General features: G+C 28.5%; 1 protein-coding gene across 1 annotated transcript in view; it reads right to left on the bottom strand.

Moving 5' to 3' along the window:
- Nucleotides 1-22,202, bottom strand: part of LOC107443645 (zinc finger protein 672) — a 91,618-nt gene that overhangs the window by 60,734 nt on the left and 8,682 nt on the right. The window contains exon 2 of the mRNA XM_021146422.3: nt 4,711-5,020. Within this exon, the coding sequence (XP_021002081.1) occupies nt 4,711-5,020 (310 nt within the window). The remainder of the gene's footprint in view (nt 1-4,710; nt 5,021-22,202) is intronic.

Genomic DNA, 22,202 nt, shown 5'->3' with positions numbered 1-22,202 from the left:
TAATTAAGTAGCCAATGCAGGCTAACAATTCATTTGATTCTTAGAAGATTCTGAAATGAATTCGGTTGGGATTCTGATCAGGATTCTTATACGAATTCTGATTGGATTTATGTTCAGGATTCTGAGACAAAAAGCGTGTTTTTTATGTTTTAATAAACTTTTCAGATTTTTGCATAGCTAATTATTTAAAATGTCTAACCAAAAAAAATATTTAATAAATAAAGAAGTAACAAAAGGAAAAACCGAAATCACTACCTCATTTCTTATTCTAGCTTGCAACGCATAAAGTTTTTCTAACTATTTTTTTTTCAGAACAGAACTTTTCTTATGTGGTTAATAAATTATTATAAACTAAAAAAATAAATAAATTGAAATCAGAACAACGCTTTTTTTAAGCGAAATAAGGTACTTCTTTTGCACACATTCGGGATCTCGATTTCAATTTAATTTGAAACTTTTCTCAAGCCTTGGATAAAAGTACAACTGTTTAATATGAACTAACGCAAAGCTGATTTCTGGACAGTCATTCAAAATTACGCAGATGCTAAAGGGAGAAAAAGACTTTGGAATTTGCTTACTTAGACTAACAAAAAGGGTGGAAGGGTGTCAGCAGTGCTTACGTATGAGACTGAGATCTTTTATTTTCCTTTTATTTAATTGCCAAAAAAGTTGGAAAATAGGGAAAAAGTATAAGCCAAAAATTGAAGTAAATATTCGAGAATTAGAAAATTGAAAAAAGGAAATCTTTAATGAGTTATAACTACTGAAGGGATATACGAAAGATTCCTGTAGAGCATTCGAATCAAAATTTTATGAAACAAATAAAAACATAAGTTTTTTAAAAGTTACATCTTTCATCGTAATTTAATCACTAAATTAGATTACTACAGTAAAATTGAAAGTGAAAGCAAAAGGCTGGTTGGCATTGCTACATTTTTATGTAAGGATAAGAGTTGCTTATTTCTGTTACCCAGCAGGGAAGGAGATCCTTAATTGTCAAAAACATGCATGCGTAATAATTTGAATGGCTCCCAAAAAATGCACGAAGATTTTACAATCAATCGAGTTGCTTTTATTGAATGTCATATATAGTATGCGGTTATTCAAAGTATTCAGTTATTCATAGTATTCAGCGATTCAAACATCAAGATCAAAAAATAAAGAAGGAAAACTTTATCTTCACCATGTATATTGCTACAGTAAAATTCAAAATTAAAAAATAAATAAATAGTGGGAGTTGCTATTATTTTGCATAAGGATAAGAGTTGTTTATTTTTTGCTACCAAAAGGGAGAAGATCCATAGTTGCCAAAACCGCCCATATGTAAAAATGGTTCTCCAAAACCAAAATGCATAAAGATTTTCCCAATCAAATGAGTTTTTTTTTATTAAATGCCATACATAGTATTCAGTTATTCAAACATTAGGGAAAAAAAAGAAAATTCTTCATAAAAGCATAAAGAATTCTCCCAATAAATGTTCTATTGCTCCCTGATTTCGTAATTAGTCTTCAGACTTTCTCCAGACTAAAGATTGCTTTTCACTATCGATTGACAGTTGAGCATTCCTCTTGACAGCAAATTTCTGAATGCTTACGCTGATGTAATTATCAAACGGTTTTTTTTAATAAAAATTGTACTCATGAGGTCAATTCTTTGTTGAAGAATCACTCGATTCTCATTCAATTTCTGAAATAAAACTGTATTGCGCATAGCTCTTTTTATGAATGAAATGTTAAAAAAAAAAATAAATAAATGCAGTACTAATAGAGGAGAAAATTTTTTTTTGAAGCATCTGTCTCATGATTATTTTACTATATAGACTTATGATTGAACAATATTTACTGCAATTTGATGTGCTGACTTCAACGTCACTTAAGGACGTTTAGAACCCATGCTGGTCAACAGATAATTAGATGAATCCTTAACAAATATGTTCTGCATTAAAATATTGAATAAAGATGTATTTTTTTTTCTGCTGATAATTCTGAGTTGCTGAATTGCAACATCTAAAGATGTACTTAAATTTTACACGTACTATTATTCAAAGAATAATTGGCAGTGTTCTAAAGCGGGCATTAGCAATCGAAAAAAAAATGTTTTGTAGATAACTGCGGAATTTGAAGTTCATTTGTGAAATTTTAATGATATCAATAAGTTTCGCACTCATGAGCATACGCAATACAAATGGCGATGTGAGAAAAAGAATAATAAAAAGAAGAAAAAAAAGGCGTGTTTTGCATTTTGAGCGTTGTTGTGAGCAAGAATCTTAGTAATAAAAATCTTGAAAAGTAACGTTTAACAAACGCGAATGCGAATCCTAGTGCAATTCCAAATTGTAATTCACTGGAATATCACTAATCGCAAAATATGATGCTCAAATCGTAATGCAGTAATATCAAAGCTCGGTATATATTTTGCAATTCATCACAATATGAATAAAGATTTATGATTTGAAGGATTATGACACGTGATTCATAGACTACGTCACAATACATTGCAATGCTGTATTTTAAAATTGAATGAATAGAAGTTGTGATTTGTAAATCATGAAAACCACTAAGCACAGTTTGGATATCGAGTTAACATTAAACCTAGTTGGATACCGTTTCAACACTAATGATATTCACGAACTACAATCGCGAATCGCAAAGTTCGATTCATAATTTGAGGACATCATAAAGTGAATATCTGTAAAAGCATCTAATCTAATTTAAAACATTCTGGCGAAACAAACCCAAAACATCAGAATTAAACAAAAAAAATTTGTCTTTAAGTGGAATATGGGAAGGGACGCTATGGAGAGAATCTGTTATTGCGCGGTGGTGAGCATATCATTTTCTGCCCTGTAGATAAAGATTTAGGAATAACGCAGAATATAACGATTAATACAATACAATTTTAGGAAAGAATAGTCTGATCGTTATTAGAACTTAATACATGAATAGTTAAAATGCACTGTAAATGTAATAAGCAAAATGTACTTAAAATGCATAGAATTGAAAAATAGCAACTATACTTTTTTTAGTATAGTAGCATCATACAAATTTTAAACGTTTGCCTCGGAAGCCAAATTCATCCATGGCGATCAGTAACCTTTCGAAAAAGAAGGCCACACTTCGTAAATCTAAACTGTTTATTTTAGAAACATATGATGTTGGATATATATGGAAAAAAAACATATTTGAAGGTTTCTTTCCCGCAGGGTTAGGTGGGCCCGAACAGTTGATCGACCTGAAGGTATTGAATGAATTACCAAGAATCTTCTCTTTTCTCTTTTTTTTACTTTTTCTATCCTTCATTAAAAGGCAAAATAAAAAAATGAAAAAACAATTTTGCCGTATTCCAAAACGGGTGTAACATTCCGTTCAAAAGGAGACTTCAATTCACCAACTAGAGCATCCAAGAAATAATCATAGAGAACGATAACAGGCTTCCTAGACCCTTGATGTGAAAATTGAGACACGTCAAGTTTATCCCCATCAATTTGTGGAACTCTTTTAAATGATATTTTTGACGTCTGCCACTGAAGGCGTCAGCGTACCGTAACCGCCACTATGCCATTTTTTTCAGAACTCGATCCAGTTTGAAGATAGTTCTATGGTTAGAGAATGGTGTCGAACTTCCTGGAGATGTCTGTATGGATTATGAGTATCCTTTTTGCTTGTTGCATTCCGATTTATGGTTATGTAAATAAAACTTTAATTGATGGCTTATAAAATTGAATCGAGGTGTAAGGATAATTAAGCTTAAATTGATGCCTAAATGATTCTAAATTTGATGGCCTGAAGGAAATCTTCCTTTCAGTTGAAGTTAATTGCCACTGATATGAAATTATAAAAAAAATAGGTAACTGTAATTAGAACCTATTGTAAAACGGAATATGTTTTCAAGCGCTATTGCTGTGAGTTCATAGTAAGAAAGAAAACAACCGAACGAATAGAGAGAAGAATTGTCGATTTAAGTTCAAAGAAAGAAAGAAAAACTGTGATTGCTTTCTTTGTAATCTTCTCAGTAAAGCTACATTAATGGAATCAGCTATAGGCAATGAGCAGGGATTTATCCTTCATGATAATCCAACGACAATATTAGCATAAGCGTACACTGCGCTTCTACAATTCAGATTGGAGGGCAGATGGCGGTAATAAACACCCGATCTCCTCACCACGCATCGAAACCACCCAACTTTGCGTTGTCTTCTCCAGTTCTGAAACTAGGAACATTATACTAGATTGCATTCCAAACCACCCAGACACACACACAAAAAAAATCCCTGATATCTGATATACAGCAGTTAGAACGGTTGAACCACGTCTAAACCCATTGTTGCAGGCAAAGGCTAAATCCCCAAACCGACTATTCTGCAGTAGTATAAAAAATTTAATGGAATTCAAGTACGCCGAAGATTTTAATGAAGTTTTGACGCCAGAGATGAAGAACATGTAAGTGGGCTTCAAAAATTGTTTCTGAAACTTACAGCTGAGTACAGAAGTGAGGTTGAGGTTACTTTGGAGCAAATGTAATGTGTATATTATTCACCTGTTTATTTTCAAGTGTTAATAAATCAGTCCTGGACGTTAATAGCCGTATCCGGTATAAATAAACAAAACATGAGTGTACATGAGCATGCTTTACCGAGAATAAAAGGAGAATAGTTTTAAGTATAAAAAGTACTTGAATATTAGAGAATAATTTTCACTATACCAACTTACCTTCAAGAATGAGACCCATTGCGTGTCTGTAATGTGCAGCTGTAAGAGTGCGACAAGCCATAAGAGACATTTGAGATCGTAAGGAATCGTCTGTTTCACTGCCACTCTCCAGGTACACAATAAGCTCGGTATTTGACGGTACAGTTCTTACAGTTTCAAATACTGGTTCACCTTTTACCAGTGTTCCTATAAGATTTACGTCATTGCTAAGAGTTTGTGAACAACGCAAGAAGCGAATCCAATTGCAATGCCGGACTCTGCGGCAGTCCAGTTTTTGTACTTCATCGTAGCAACCAAACCTGTATCGAACCTGTAAAAGAAATACAAATGTGTGAGGTTCTATTTTACATGGGCAAATAGAATTAGTAAATATATTAATAGATAAAAAATTACATATTTCTACAACATGAATGAATTTTATAAAAAGTTGAAATAGTTCTTAAATCAAACTGATGATGCGATAAATAATGCTCTAATATGATGTTTGGGAACAACTATATACTCCAATTATATATTTCAACTTAAATTAAGTTGGCATAGTGATATGTCAACTTAGAACGTCGAAAAAAAAATACACTTGCTTGACTTAAAAGAACGCCAAAACGAAATTGCATTATTTTTAATGCAAGTTAAAATTTTACACAAACGCTTTTACTTTAAGATTATGTATTTTTAAGAAATAGTTTTCTGATCACATTCACTCTTTTGAATATTTCAGAAAAGCTCTAGATTGTTTCAAATGCTATAGAATAAAAATATTAGCGTGTCATCAATTCATTAGAGAGAATACTTATCTAGGATTGTTAAAATGTTGAAACATTTAAGTTCTAACTGTGTCAAAATTTGTATTAGTTTATGAAACATTACATAAAGTGACGGTTAAAAAATTATGAATTCCTTTCAACGGGCGAGATTTTTTTATTGAATCAAATAGTTAAGTAGAAATTTATTTATTAATAGCTGATTAAAAATTATAAAATTAAGTGTGCTTTAAAATGTGAAATGTTAATATTGTTTATTAAAAAAATTAAGTATAATCTGAATTTTTTCTTTTAAATGAGCCTCTATTACGCGCAAAATTGAAATTATTAAAAACAATTAAGCAAATGTAGCAAGTTGGATCAAATAATTAGAAAACTATGTCAAATTAAAAGGCGTTACCAACTCTAACTGCCAATCACTGTCAAAATAAGGTGAGAAAAACGTCAAAAAGTTTGCTAATATTTGCTCCAATATTTGCCAGAATGACAATAAATGCAATACTTAAATGGGGAGAAAAAACGCTGAATTTAAGCTGTTTTAAATCTCGCATTGAATTTTTTTTAATACTATTGCTGCACATTATTCAATTTTTCTTAGAATAGAAAATTAAAACTTATAAGAAAAGAATGGATTTTTTCTGCCAAACTTTAATTGAAATATTTTCAAATCAAAAGACTTTTTTTAAAAAAGCGAATATTTTTGTGGTTGTTAACAGTTCTTAACACTGCTTATAGGCTTTTATTGCTTCATAATCTATTGAAAGCATTGTTTTTATTCTTCAAGTGAAAGCGACGTAACTAATAGAGGTATTTGGGTACGACCCGCGCTATTTCCTACTGAGTTTTACGACTGCACGACCTAGACAATGGCCGAATCTAACTTTTCCCGTCTCTTACATTTTATCAGCCTTCACCCTCTTTTCTCGTATTTATTTATTTCCTCATTTTTTTTTCCAGCGTCAACGTGAGACTTTTTTTAAGAACTTGATTTTTCGGCTTACTAAGAATCACAATTTGTGCTTTCCGTAAGTTTTGAAACTGGTAACGGCTGTTATCTCGAGGCACGAACCGTTTGAATTTGAGGAACTAAATTGCTTTTAACAAAGTTAGTTTTAAACAAAAGCTCGAGGCAATGATATTGTTAAGATTGCTTTAGTTCTATCACCTGATACCTTCAAAGGTTTTGTAAGGAGAAAAAAAATAATATGTAATTTAAAGCAAAATTTTAAACAATGTATGAAATAAAAGTATTAATTACATTGGTTTATTGAGTTTTAAACTTCCAGTCTCCAATTAAAAGTTTCATTATTTATATTGATCTTGCCTTACATTTTGCAACTTAATATGAGAGAATAGTGAATTTGTATCACAAATTTGAGTTTTAAACCAGGATAAATACTTTTCACTTAGTTTTTTAACAAGAGTTTTCGAGTTTTTGAATAATCTTACCCATGGGAATAATAAGATATTTTTTGAAGTGTAATTTAATTGTTTTTGCGATTAGAATGACGTACTATTTCGATGTGAGGAAATAATCTCTACATTGTTTTCAGTAACAGGAAAACAGCATAATAATTGCTGTGCAAATCAGTAAACAGAATCAGAGATAAACTCCTTTTTGTACTGCTGATGGTATTTGGTATTATTGTAATAAATCATCCTTGGTCTTTTAATTTATTTTATTTAAGTCACTTTATTTATTTTTTCAGATTTTTAATCAGTGAATTGAACCAATAATTGAAATAATCATTATCGATATCGTCATTTCGCTCTCAGATTTCTCCAAAAAACAGTGGAATGCCGGATGATTCATCATCAATATGTATCTATCTTGTAGTTACATAGAAACCGAAAACAAAATTAACTACTAAAATTGGATTTGAATTTGACTCGTTAATGTTATAAGATTTGTTTTTTGAGATCCAATTTCTAATTTATAAATTTTATTGCATTTTGAATTCGACTTAAAATATAAATAACGTGAATAACGTCATAAATTCTATTGTTGAAAATTGTTCTATTGCTATTTAGAATTCAAAATTTCAGAGCAACGTAAATAAATCTAATTCATACGTTCAATTGCTTTTAGAGTTAGATTCAAACTTATAGAACAGTGTAATTATGCCCAATTGATATGTTACATTACTTTTTGAATTAAGTGCAACGTGAATAAACCTAATTCGTAAGTTCTATTAGATTTTAGGTTAATTTCAAAAGACAAAGCTACGTAAATTAAAGTAATATTGCCAAAATCTTCGGTATTATCTAGAGCTTCATAACTTAGATAAAAATAAATTTTTAATCTACATAGCCACAAAGTAAGCTTGGGTTCTCATTTTGTGCAACAAGACATAATGGTTAACGTCTACCATTAAGAACAATTAACCTCAGATGATAAGAGATAATAAGAGATAAGAGAATAAGAAATGGGTGATATTTTTCAAGCAACCATTGAAAAAAAATGATTTAAGTATTTTCAAAATAATCCTAGCTCTTAAATTAAAACTATAATTTTTATAAATAAAACTCACATTTAAGAACAATTCACCTCAATCTTCAGGGTTAAAAGATTAATTTTCACTTTAATGGACACATCAACATTCATTTCCATCTCTCCTTTTCTGATTTGACAATAATTGCCTTTGTCATTTCAATTTGAGCCATTCAAGATGCAAACGACAAATTCTTCAACTAAGTTTCATAAATACATATGCTTTAGATCGTCTGCCGATAACAAAATCACTGGTATGGAAAAATTGTACAAATATCGTAAACCCTCTCAACCGAATAAAAGGAAACGCGTTTTCTTAACGGAACAACTTCCTCAGGATTTTGACAAAGGAAACAAGCTCATCCTCAATTTCAGGTAAAAAAAAAAACTGAACAAACGAAAAGAATGAAAATGACCATTTTTAATGCTAGTCATTACCAACCTTTTGTTTAGTGTTCGTTCATTTAAGTAACGCGATTCTTATCTTTGCTTTAGTGAGGTGGCAAAGATAAAGGTTTTAGGAGAAGTTGACTCTGGGGGATCCATTGCGTCATCTGAACCGGAAAAATGGTTCCACGCTGCTGACCGTCGCGTGTATGGTCACCAAGACAGATGATGGAAAGGGGTTATATATCAGTAGAGTTTATCTTTCTTGAATGTCGCAACAATGTTGGATAATGAACCTGAAGAAGTTTAATGAAGAAAGGGAAAAAGTGGATTAGTTTTTTTTTAGTTTTTTCGGTGCTGTTTAGCGATAAAGTAATTACTTAGAAGTTACGGTTCACCAGGGAGATATTATGTTCAGGATTTAAGTTGCTTACAGCGTTGTTGAAAATTGGTTTTAATTTTCTTTTATATAAATATCATTTTAACTTTTTTTAAAAAAATATGTTATTAATTTTTATTTTTGAACATGTTTCTACGCTTCTAGAAATGTTTAGATCATTCGTTATTTTTTATTAATTTATGTAAAAATATTTTATGAATATTCACTTGGGAATTTCACGGTTTAACACGGTTAACTTAATTTTAATGAACAATTTGCTACGAACTTAAAGAAATTTATTGAAGTAAAGAAAAAGAAATATTTTTTGATTTGATTAGCATTAAGTTAATTATTTGAAAGTTACGATGCACGCAGGAGATTTTAAATGTCAAGAAATTTAGATTAAATTAAATTAGATTAAATTTAAATAACAATTTAGGTTAAATTAATAATAATTTAGAATAATTATATTTTAATTAATAATTTAGATTAGATTAATAATAATTATTAAAAATTTAGATTAAACTAAATTAAATAATAGTGTGTGCAAAATTTAATCTTTTTATAAAATGCTTTTCCTTGTTATAGCCATTTTATTCGTTTTTATAAAGCAATGCAATTTTTTTTAAAGAGAACAATATGAAGTTAAAGCTGCCATAGAATTCAACACCAATAAAAATGTTGCTATAATGAGAGATTGATTTTGAAAATAAGATATCATAATACAATATTATAATTACCATAACTTTCAAAATCCGTTTCAGAAATTAAAATCCCTAAATTTTCTTTTACGCAAGATTTTGAAGCTCAGCCTTTGTTTTTCAAATGTATTTTTTAGTCTAACTCCAAATAATATGGTTAACATTATTAGAAAAACGTTAAAACGAAACAAAAAACAGTTTTATTTATAATATTTAGATTTATAACCTCTCAAATAAATAACTGAAAAGTCCACAAATTATCAAAGTTTTATTATATTATAATAATGTGCATTTATTGCATAAAATACCCGAAAATATTTATTCCAAATTCTATNCAAAATGAAGAATAAAACAAAGAAAAATTATAGACATATGAAAAAAAGGGGGGGGGGATAATAAGTAAAAAAATAGCAAACAACAGTTTAAAAAAAAAAAGGATGAAATTTTATTTAAAAAACCGGGGGAAAAAAAGATATAATCTTTTTTATCAGCCCACACGATTATATCTGCGAAACAGAGTGCTTACTGATATTGTATCAATAAAGCCAAAGCAAAATATATTAATACATAAGTGTGAGGAGCACTCGAAAATTTTTTTTATGAAAATTACAACAAATAAAATAGAACACAAAAAGTAAAAATAACACGTAAAAACAGAAAATAAAATAAAATAAAAGAAAAAGAAAAAACTGTATAAAAATGGACTATAAAGCGAGTAACGAAATCAGATCAACTTACATGGACGGGAATTTTGCAAGAATGATTTAAAAATGTTTTCGCAGAAAGATTGCGGATACAATCGTGTGGGCTGATGAAAAGATTATATCTTTTTTTTCCCGGTTTTTTTCCGGTTTTTTAAATAAAATTTCGTCCTTTTTTTTTCTTTTTAAACTGTTGTTTGTTATTTTTTTACTTATTATTTCCCCCCCCCCTTTTTTTTCTTCTTCTCACATGTCTATAATTTTTCTTTGTTTTATTCTGCATTTTGAACTTATCTAATGAGTTCTGTTTACTTGCAGCAGCGCAATAAATGAAACTTATTGTTTTTCGTAACTTTCTTCGTGTTTTCTTGTATTTATTATATATATATATATATAATGTCCTTCTTTCGTTAGTTTGCTTGCAATATGTATATTGTAAAAAAATAAAGATCTGGGAAATGGATAAGTCATCTATTCCGGTCATTATAAACCCACTCCCTAATAAATACAACAGTCAAAGTCATAGCCGCAAGGATTTTATGAGAAAGAAGAGGAAAAATTATTCCATAATATCCAAAGTGAGAAGAATCCCAATGACAGATTGAACGTTCGACACGCACACGACAATATACGCCTCAACCCCCACTTCCTTTTTAGAACCCCCTCTCTTGTTCGACTATTTATTCTTTTCTTCCTCTATTCACCGCATCGTTGCACAAACATTAAAAATAATAAAATACCCTTTTCCGTAACTCCAGTCTTTGACCAGACTTGAAGATGAGTCCGACAACTATTATCGCATTAGGATTTTGTATCTTTGTATCGCCATTTTACTCGGCTTTCCGTGACGTCAATTACGTGCTGAGTGGAGTTGAGTTGTCGCTTTCGTGTTGGAACTATTTATTCGAGAATCTTATCTCTCTTCTTACAGATTCTTCGACATATTTTGGGTGAGTTTAATTAGTTTGAAGGTACCTGGCGGAAAGGTATGTCTCTCTGAGACTTAGGAAGAGAAATTTTTGGTCCGTTATAGGTCGAGGTCACATTTGTTAAGATGTGATCTTATCGGTTGATAATGTGACGTTTTCTTCTATTCTTTATGAAGGAATTGTTTTGCTTTAAAATTTTCTTCCATAATTGTTCAACCGTAGAACATATTTGGAAAATTAGATAATTTTAACCGAGAGCCCTCAGAGCACAAGCGTATATTAAAATCTATTATTAAAAGAAATATTAATCGATGTTATTCTTAAAGGGCAGCCAACCATAAAATAAAGTGCATTTCCGTACCCTTCATGTTCAAATGTTTGATTAAAATTAATTTTTATTTTTCTTATTATATTAACAGTTTTTATGTTAACAGATGATGTCATACAGAATTCTACTCTGAAGGACTTCTTTTCAATTAAACTAAAAACTTGATTATCCGAGTAAATCAGGACCCACTTCGGATAATCGAAGTTTAGATATTATGGATGTTACATCATTTTTAAAACTGTTTTCTTTAAAAAATACGATCGAAATAAAATTTTAAGTAGTATATTGTAAAGTAGAGTTTGAAATTAATTTTAATGTAAACATTTAAGAAAGATTTTTTTTCAAATATGCATTAAAATATTTTATCTTAAAACTCACATGCACTATTGCAATATATAGCAGTACTTCTTACTTTCTTTTATTAATGTACACTTATAGAAAGCAGTACCTAATTTTTTTATCAATAAATAAGCAGCATTTCTTGCAGGGAGATCTAAGTGACACAAATTTATTTGCTTTGTCAGTATCTTGGTTCCATTCGCACTAGTTTATTTTTCTGGCACGGTTAAAATATCACTTTACCTTTTAGAATAAGTGGAGGTCTAACTGGCGAGACTACGCTACACAATATATATGAAGGGATGTGTGTAATAACAAAATCCAAGCTTTTATTTCTTTTACAAAACGAAAGTTGTATTTTTGTTGCCATAATGAGCAATGATGCTACTTATTTATTTAAAAGTAGCTCATTTATAGTCAGAATTAAGATAGCATATCATAGAAATTGAGAAAAGAAAAGGAAGATAAAGGGAAATAAAGGAAAATAAATAAAAAAAACCTTTTAAATATTTGGTTAACAAAGAATTTTAATTACTTTGGAGAAGATTAACAAAATGAGAACAAAATAGCATCACTAAAGTTCTGACAGGTATTTAAATATCATTAAATTAAGAATCGGTTATTGAATCTTGTCATGTTCGAAAAATGAAAAAAATGTATACGGTAAAACTTATTTACTATCGAAACTTAAAATTTATTTTAACTGCCCAAATCATGACTAACTTTCATATTACAGCAGAAATAATTGTTATAAATTTTGAAAAGTCTGCAAATTGCTCGAAAATAATATTGAAAATGGAGTCTAGACACTGAAGCATTCTTTAAAATGTAACATCGAGGAAAAACGTAAGGTCAAAACTACCAGAATATGGTAAATTTTACTTTGTTTTGGACACTATTGAAACACCCAAAAGTACTGTAATTTTTACCGAAATGCTTTGGTAATGACTTTTGCTAAAATGACAATAAAATATGTTTTCATTACTATGCTGTTTGGTAATAAATTTGATAAAATTCCGTAATTTTATCCTGATATTTCAGAGCATAGTATAAAAACTATTAATTTAATTAAATTTACTTCTCAGTTTTGCCTTTATACTAGATGGTTGGATGATACGAAATATGATTTTAAAATAACAGTATTTGTTTAAGTGAACAACCGTTGCTGGTTTAAATGAATGTTTAAAACCAATGAATGGTTTAAGTATCCTATATTTTAGCTTTATTAGCATAATTATGATGTTTGTTTTTCTACTAGATAAGCCATTAAAGTAAAAGTACGGTACAAGAACCGAAAACATTCACAGAGCATCAAAAAGTAGAAAAAAAAAAAGACTTCTAAACTGCGTCAAGTTAGTCAAGCACTTTATTCGCATGAGATATATTTTATATACTATGCATTATATTCTTATAGACTCTAAACAAATTTTTTATCACCAGTTTTGGAATATGTATAATCATTTTATAATACTCATCCTTGGAATCTAACGAATATTAAAGACGGTTGTAACGGTTTGCGACAAACTTGACACGTTATTAATCGATAATTAGCTTGAGTCAAACAAAAGGAAAAAATATTACAATCTGTTCAAATCAAGCTAACGGTTAATGGAGTTTGTTTTTATGGTTAAAATAACTCTCCCATGTAAATGCACGCTTGATTATGCAATATTTTTACAAGATGCTTGATTCACACGGTGCAACCATGCGTAAAGCTATGCGAAGGTGATTCATGTCACAACACGTCTTCAACATTTTCCGTTTTTCTCATGAAGGATTTGGAATACCGTTAGAATGCATTCCATATAACGGTTAATTTGTGTATTTAGTTGAAAGGGTAGATCATGTGTTTCACAGTTGAGTTACCTTGTTAAATTACTTTCACGTAATTACATTTAGTGATTATCTTTAAAATAAATTGTTATTTTATAATATGTAAATTGTTTTTTATTTTTTATTTGCTTTTATTTTTTTATTTGCTGTTTGGAATTATTTTAATGATCGAAATTTGTTGAAGTAGCATCAGCTACGGTCACATAAGGAATACGATAGAAAGACTATGTGAATTGTAAGAGTAATGTAAATTCTTTTCGTTATTTTACCTACAAGGGTTCGTTACATAACTTTAATATAGCGATTGTCTTTCAAATTGTTATTTCATTATATGCAAATTGATTTTTTCTCTCGATTTGCTGTTTGAAATCATTTTAATGGTCAAAATTCATTAAGGCAACAGACTCTACAAGCACATAAGGCAGACACCAAAATAATTTATATTACATACATCAACAAATTTCTCTATACAACTTTGATATTTTAAATTCCTTTCAAATTGTTCTTACTATTATAATATTTCATGTCCTCAATTTGACATTTGGAATATCAAATTTGTCTTTCAGATCATTTTTGTCATTGGAACTAGAAATATTCTCTACAGAACTTAAGTAATCTCTCAGTTTCCAATCAAATTAACATTTTATTTTCGTAACTTCATTGTAAAAAATTCCGGATCAAATTACGGTTAAGAGTAACAGTACTGTTTATCGTACAATCCATTTTTAAAGGAACGTGCTACAGAACAAAAAATTTCATGTATTATACTTTATACAGTAATAATTATCTTAAAATTACTGAGTCACTCCAATTAAATAAATATTATTCTAAAAACTACTGTATAGTATTATACGGTAAAAATGGGTTTTACATAAGGCACCCAAAGTGCCGGTAATTTATACCGTAATTTGATCAGGAATTTGTTAGTGTTTCAATATTCGCGATACAACTTTAGTAGTATTAAAATTTCGTCTGAAATTGCTTTGGTAATTACAAATTTAGCTATATTCTGCTTAGAACTTTAATATTGCATTTGTTTTTCCAATTGCTAATATTTTTGTAACTTTAAATACTATTTTTAGTACTTTAATATGCATAATTGTAAAGAGATTTCATATTTAATTATGTATGTGATGGATTTCATAACAATATAGCGATTATCTTTCAAATTATTTTTGTTAGAGCAAATTTATTTCTTGTTGCACTTTATTGTAACAGGCGTTTACTTCTGAACTTCAAAAATAAAATTACAGCTGTTCTGATGCATGTTTCTGTTTAATGCTCATGTATTTTTTAACTTAGATTATTACAGAAGGTAATAAATATTTTATCAGCAAATATAAGTGACATTTCCGTTTGAAATAAACTTAAGATTATACCGATGCGATGTAAGACTTATTTTAAGAATCTCACCGCATCTTAAAACAAGTTTTTTTTCTCTTTTTGTCAAAGATATCAGATCAAACAGTTTTCAAGATCAAACGATTGTCACGGCTACTTAAGCCAATGAGTTCTAGGTTGTCCGATCGGTCAACTTGGCTTTAGCCGGTCGCGTGTCTTGAAGGTGGCTCCAGACCATTGTTGCGGACATGGTTGGTTTGCGGACAAAACACCTCCCATTTCATAGTTGGCAGAGCGTTGCATTCCTTTGTTAACCATTCTTTTGTGATCCTTAAATGGTTTCATTACTTTGGCCATTACATGCTATAGATGGCAATGATTGCGAGCAATTCACCCCTGTGGATGCGGTGGTGCACGTGCATCCATTTCATTCAAAGTGATACAATGAGAGCGTGAATTGAGATTGGGAATAATTAAGTAATGGTCTGGAAGTTACTGCTTTCGGAAGTGAAAGCCCTCCCCCCTCTCCTAAAGAGTGAACTCAAGCGATTCAATGCAGATCGAAAAGTAAAGTTTCAAGTGAAAGGATATTGCTAGATTTAATGGCTATTCATTAAAAGTTGCATTGTAGGACGTGATAAGTCTGTTGATTTTAGATTTGTAAGAATGGAAGATTCTGGATAGGATTCAGAAGGAATAAATTCATTTCAAATTATTATAGTAGTAAAATTGCGTCATTTGATTAATGGGAGCAGAGAAAAAGAGAAATTTGTCCATTTGTGATAGTGTCCTTTTAAAAGAATTGTTCTTTTTTAATAATAAAAAAAAACAGCGCAAGTGTTTTCTTGTTTGGATTAATTTCACAGAAACAAAATTTAATTGTAGTTCTGCACAGAGAAAATAAATGCTGGAAAAATTAGCATGCTGTACTTTTGGTAAAAAAAAATGGGTAGATAATTTACGTTAATAAATCAAAATACACGGTATTTAAACCATACATTTGGTAGTTTCTCCGTTCATATGGCGACGTTTTACTGGGAATTCAAGTTTTCAAAAATACAGCTCTTATTATCACAAATTTAGTAGTTACAAAACTGATAAAGAATTTAACCGAATAAATGACTTTTATGTTAACATGATAATGTTTTAAGTTAACATGATAAATTTAACAAATTTTACCATATTTAGCAAAATTTATTACAAATTGTAAAACCATATTTTATTGTTAATTAAGGAAAAAAATCACCAAAGCACTTCGGTAAAGATTGCAGAATTTTTTGTCTCTCCCATAGAGTCAGAAACACTGTAAATTTTACCATATTATAGAAGTTTCTATCATACTTTTTTTCTCACTATTTCGATAGTATTATATGAATGTTATAAATATATACATTTGGATCTAAAATCAGTGCAAAGTATTTTTTAATGATAAAATGGTAGCTAACAGAAAGAAATATATACTTGGTAAAAACAAGCAAGTACTACCACTCTTTCACATAGGTGTATTCACATATGCATGATTTTTTTTTTTGTATCTAGACATAAACGAGTTTAACTGTACCATCACGATAAATTTTTGACAAGAACTTTTGCTATTTATGCACAATAAAGATGTAAAATTTGGTTTAAATAAATATGAATTTGTCAGTTCTGAAAATAAAAATTATTTTTTAAACTTAGGTAAGAAAAACTGATTAATTTTCATCAATAGCTACAAATTCAAACAAAAATGCATGTGGTATTTTTAAAACGTTTATAACATCAAATGTCAACAACAATAAGAAAATAGGTATCAGTTTTAAATGTATAGTAATCGTTTTTGCATTACTAACTTTTCTTTCTGAATAATTTAATTATTAGCTGATCCAAATAATTTGGACATAGTAAACCAACGATCAGTTTAGGTGAATTTGCTCATTATTCATTGAGGACTTTTTTAAAATTACAAGTAAAAATATATTTAAAAAAATCAACTACGCAGCTATTAATTAAAATTAATTATTCTTTACCATTCAGTCACCTTAATCATACGCAGAAGAATCGGGTCAAGAAATTAACAATGAGTTTTCTTTATTTTTTCAACTTGAGTTTTGCTTCTTAAATATAAATAGATATATATGAAATATTTTACTCAAATTAGTTGTACGTTTAGATTCGTAAAATATTTAAAAGAATAGTTTCACAATAGCAATTATATAGTACTAAAATTAATTAAATTGAATTAAATTAATTATCATCTTAATCACTGGTTTATACTTCAAAATCTTAATTCAATTTTATAAAACCACTTTCACCATATAAAATTGAATTCGGCTTTTGTGGAAAAGAACTAATTTCTATGGGTGATAATTTAAGTATGATGGTCCCTTAATTCTCTCTGATATTTAATGATATATGAACTAAATATAATATTATTCATCTGTCTATATTATCAATTAATTATAAAAAGTATCTTTTTTCTTAAATTTTATTTATATAGTGCTAAAATATACGTGTTTTTCCGAAAATCATATTGCTTTTGTTTTAAAAATAAAAATGCAATTTTTTAATCCAGTCTTACAATACGTTATCAAATTCAGCTTTTGGTTTCAGTGAAAAAAAAAACTGATTGCTACAGGTGATGCTTTAGGTATGAAGGTCCCTTAATCCCCTCTGATATTTTATGATGTAGGAACTAAAGATAATACAACACCTGCTTCAGAATCCAGAACATGAAGTAGACAGAATCTATGTGAACCTTCAGGCACTGTAACACGCTTACTATATTGTGAATAGAATTCATAATTTAGCGACAGATGTAAGAATTGGATTTCTTTTGTTCTAAAGAACATGATTTCTCAGATTTACAGGTTGGAGTTATGAATTGGGATTTTCTGATCTTTTAAAGTATTTTAGAGTTCATAAGGTTAGTGAAATAGAGCTCAACAACTTGTGGCAGATGGTTTTTTCGTGACTTTATAACGATATATATTCAGATGGTGTTTTGTAAAACCAATAATAGGATGAAATATTAATATCTTAGTTATATAAATTAGATAAGGATAACACAGAAGCATATTTAAGTCTTATATGCATAATTTAGTTTTAACAGTTTGCCTTTTATAAGCCATAAATAATTTTTTTCCAGCTTTGTCTTTGGCACAAATGATAATGGTTTGCTCTTCTAATTTTGAACTTTCAGTGAATTAAGCTAATAATAAAAATAATAGAAAACTAATAGGATAAAATATTTAATATATTGGTAGTATAAATTAGATAAAAATAACTCAAGCATATTTAAGTCCTATATATTTAATTTAGTACTAACAGTTTGCCTTATATGAACTGCAAGATATCTGTTTCGTGTTTTGTCTTAAACACTATTGTTCTAATTTTGATGATGCAGTGAACTAAAATAATAATAAAATAATGCAAATCTAATAATAAAGGGAAATATTTATAGTGCGTTCTTCTAATTTTGAACTTTCAGTGAGTTAAAATAATAATAAAATAATGCAAAACTAATAATAAAATGAAGTAATAATATCTTGGTTGAATAAAATTAGTTAATAACAAAGAAGCATATTTGAGTATTGCATATTTATTTCAGTACTAATACTTTGCTTTTCATAAATCATAGGAAAATGTTTTTCTATTTATTTCTTGGCTTCCTGTTTTTAATGGTAATCGTGAATTCTAATTGTGAACATTCAGCCAATATAATTATATTTTCGTTCTAGAAACTAAATCTTTGTGAAAAGAGGCATGAATTCTCAAAATCAAAAAGTAAGCTTTCGATTTCCTTTGTTTCTGTTCTATTTATATTTCGTTTTTCGAATACCAAAGAATTAAATATTAACAGTACAGAAAGTTATAAAAGCAGATTCTCTGATCAATTTTAAAATAAGCGCTTTGGTATAAATTGCTTTAAATCTTATCTAATCTGTACAATTCATGATCCCAGTTGCCCCTAAGTGCGTTGTTAGAATTTTAGGTGCGTGTTGAACTTAAACAGTATTTAAATTTGCTACAGCCATAATATGACGTCAAAGTGAAACATATTATGGTGCGAATTTATCCATCTTAAACTTGTTTTCATAATGTTTTAGTTTATCGCAAACGGGAATACAGTTTAATTTAACGTGTTTTTAAATTTGCAAAAAATTGCATGAAAACATATTTTATAATATTAAGGTATTTGGTTCAATCGCTAACCTTTATTTCTGAGAGTAAAAATGTCTTTCTGAAGTTATCGTCAAATTTCTGCTTTGTTTTACCCTCAAGAAGGTAGTTATATAAATTTGTTTTTCATAATTTGTCTAATTACGCTGAGAAAAAAAAGTATGGTAAAAAACAACCAAAATATGGTAACATTTGCAGTATTTCTGACTCACGGGCGACAAAAAAAAGGAGGGTAATTTTTTTCCAAAGTGCTGCGGTAATGATTTTGGTAAAATTAACAGTAACATATGGTTTTATAATATGTGATGAAATTTGGTGAATTTAAATTAGTGCGTAAATTAAATGCTTCAAGAAATTTCTTAAAGAATGGTTATTTATGCGATTAAACTTATTTTTCAGTTTTATATTTTTGTACTAAATGTTTGGTAATAAGATTTATATTTTTAATATCCAGAACTTCGGTAAATCGTTAAGATATGAACGGAAAAATTGCCTAATGAAGGAATTAAATACCGTATATATCGGTTATCTTACCCAGAATTATGTTTTTTATGCTCATAAAGTATAAAAAATTTAAATTCTTTTTTCTTTCCTGTAGGAAATAATAAAGAGACTTGATTTCTCACAACAATTCTATGAAGTAAAAAATATATGAATCAGATACGTGAAACTGCCGTTCTAAACGTTTTACTGATGCCTCTTCGAATTGCTTCTAAAAAAAACCAAAAAACGTATTTACACTTGTTAAAAATACAATTGAATTCTCGTATCTCTGTAATTATTAATATCACTGTATATTTTATCTAAATTTTTTTGGTGCTTTTCTAAACCATTTTGTCTTTAGGAAGAGAAGTAAAAAAGTTCACCATCTGTAGAGAAATTGAAATTATACACAAAACTTTTTTTAAATAATTAATATCACAAATGCTACAAAATACATTATATAAATTTTTATAAAATATATGTTGTTACAGTTAAATTAATTATAGATTTTTTTATGATAGATAGTTTAATTTTATTAATTAATTTAATGATTTAAGATAAGTTAAAAGAGATATTATTATCATCATGGTGAGAATTTGTACATGCTTCATCTTGTCAGAAAATTTAATTACACAATAAATACAATTCAGAAATATGATTCTAAATTCATTATCTATTGATTTGGAATATTTATACTCTTCGCTTTTTATTTCAATCACAAGAAGTTTTGACACGTGTATCATAATTGAATTTATAAAGCTAAATTAATTACTTAAAGTTCAATGTATCGATTAATTTAAAATAAAAAACCTTGCATTGTAAACCGAAGGTTGCTTTTCTGCAAAATTCTTACCTGATGTACTTTTTATTAATTTTTGTTTAATCACATCAATGATTTTGCCTATTTTATCAGCAAAATCACACGCCTAAAACAATAACAGGCACGTTTTTTAATATAATACCTAATTTTGATTAAAATACCAGGTGTATATTTACAACCAATTAATAACCTTCAAAATATAGACGTGATAAATGAGGTCCTTTGTTATAACAATAGCTGGAGCCATTCTAACGTAAGGCATGAGGTAGGTCAGTACGGTATTTAGCAAGTTTTTAAAAAGTTGTTATATAGTATGGGGTTGTGATGCTTGCGTTGATAGAAAACTTGTCACACCCATTATAATTGTTATTTATTAGCAATAAATTTTATTTGTAATTCAGCGCAGGTAATGCTCCCTACAAAACTTATTTATCCACATATTTGTTTATTGAATGTTTAAGTATTAAGAAGGGCATTATAGTGGTACTTCAACGCGTGTTTTTATTTGATGTTGGTACTTAAAGTAATTACTCATGAAATCAACGTTGCAATTATAAATTAATTAATAATTTTATCTCGAATTAATTCAATACAATTTCAATTAATCTTTGAAAATAAAGTTATTAGAATAATGATTTTATTTTAATGTGGAATTGACCTGAATTTTGTCTCTTTTAAAATGCAACGGTAATGTATAACTTATCATCTAATATAAAAGGATGTCATAAATCACTCCTTTTTGTAATGTTAAACCACATTATTTATGAGTAAGATAAAAAATATTGATAGTGGTATTTAAATTTAAAAATAATAGATTATTAAAAATATATTTTTATTTTAGCAAGTAATTAATCTGAATTAATCCGAATTATTTCATATGCGTTTTAGATATAATTGAATAATTAAAGATATTCAATTAGTATATATTTTTAAAATGAAACTTTTATTATTAAAAAAATCTTTTTCTAAAAAAAAATAAAAATTTAGAGAATAAATAAAAAAGAAGTAATAGTTCTCTTAATCAGTCTTCTTTTTACAAATAATTAATAATAAGGTTGATTGATAAATTATAAGTAAGAATATAATTGTATAAAAAACATCCTGAAAGTTTTGCAGATTAAATTAACATATAGACGATTGCTTTACAGTTCGTTTAATTCCGCTGTAAATTCTTAGTTTAAGGCTATTTTTATTGTGTCAAATATTTGAAAAAACAAATGGTTAATTCCAAAATATTTATATTTAAACTGAAGATTCAATAATGAAGGTGGAAAAAATACTTTCAATTTTAATAAAGATAAATAAAATGCTAGTAATCTTTTTAGCTAACTAAACGTATTCCCACAACTCAAAAATATATGTATGCAATAATTCTCTCTGAAATGAAACTTTTGAAACGGGGCACTATTTGTTATTTCAACTAAGCAATAAGACCTGCGCTATCAATGTGATATTCAATAAGAGTCATTCTCTCCTTTTTTGTATCCGTTTTATTTTAAGTTATTATTACTAGGAACGATCTCAATGCATTATATTTTAATATTTAATTTAATCCCTTACTATTGAATCATAATATTTTTAGTAAAATTCTAATAGGAAAGCAAATAAAAGTTAAGGAATAACACACTGTCATTATTTTCTTTCTGAAATTACGGTAACGTAACCAGCAGCAATACGCTCATCCGATTTGCCAAAAATTTCATGATTAGGAACTTTAATTAAATTTATGGTTTTGAAATCGTTTAGAAATGGTGAGGTCATAAGACCGTGAATACAAAACTATACAGTTTTGTAATCATTTTGTACCTGGCATAGTTTCTAAACCGTAAAAATAACAC

Source organism: Parasteatoda tepidariorum, chromosome 5 (assembly GCF_043381705.1).
Source record: "Parasteatoda tepidariorum isolate YZ-2023 chromosome 5, CAS_Ptep_4.0, whole genome shotgun sequence".
In the NCBI taxonomy this organism is placed as follows: domain Eukaryota; kingdom Metazoa; phylum Arthropoda; class Arachnida; order Araneae; family Theridiidae; genus Parasteatoda; species Parasteatoda tepidariorum.
The sequence above is the reverse complement of the archived record's forward strand: the minus strand, read 5'-3'. Positions and strand labels throughout refer to the sequence as shown.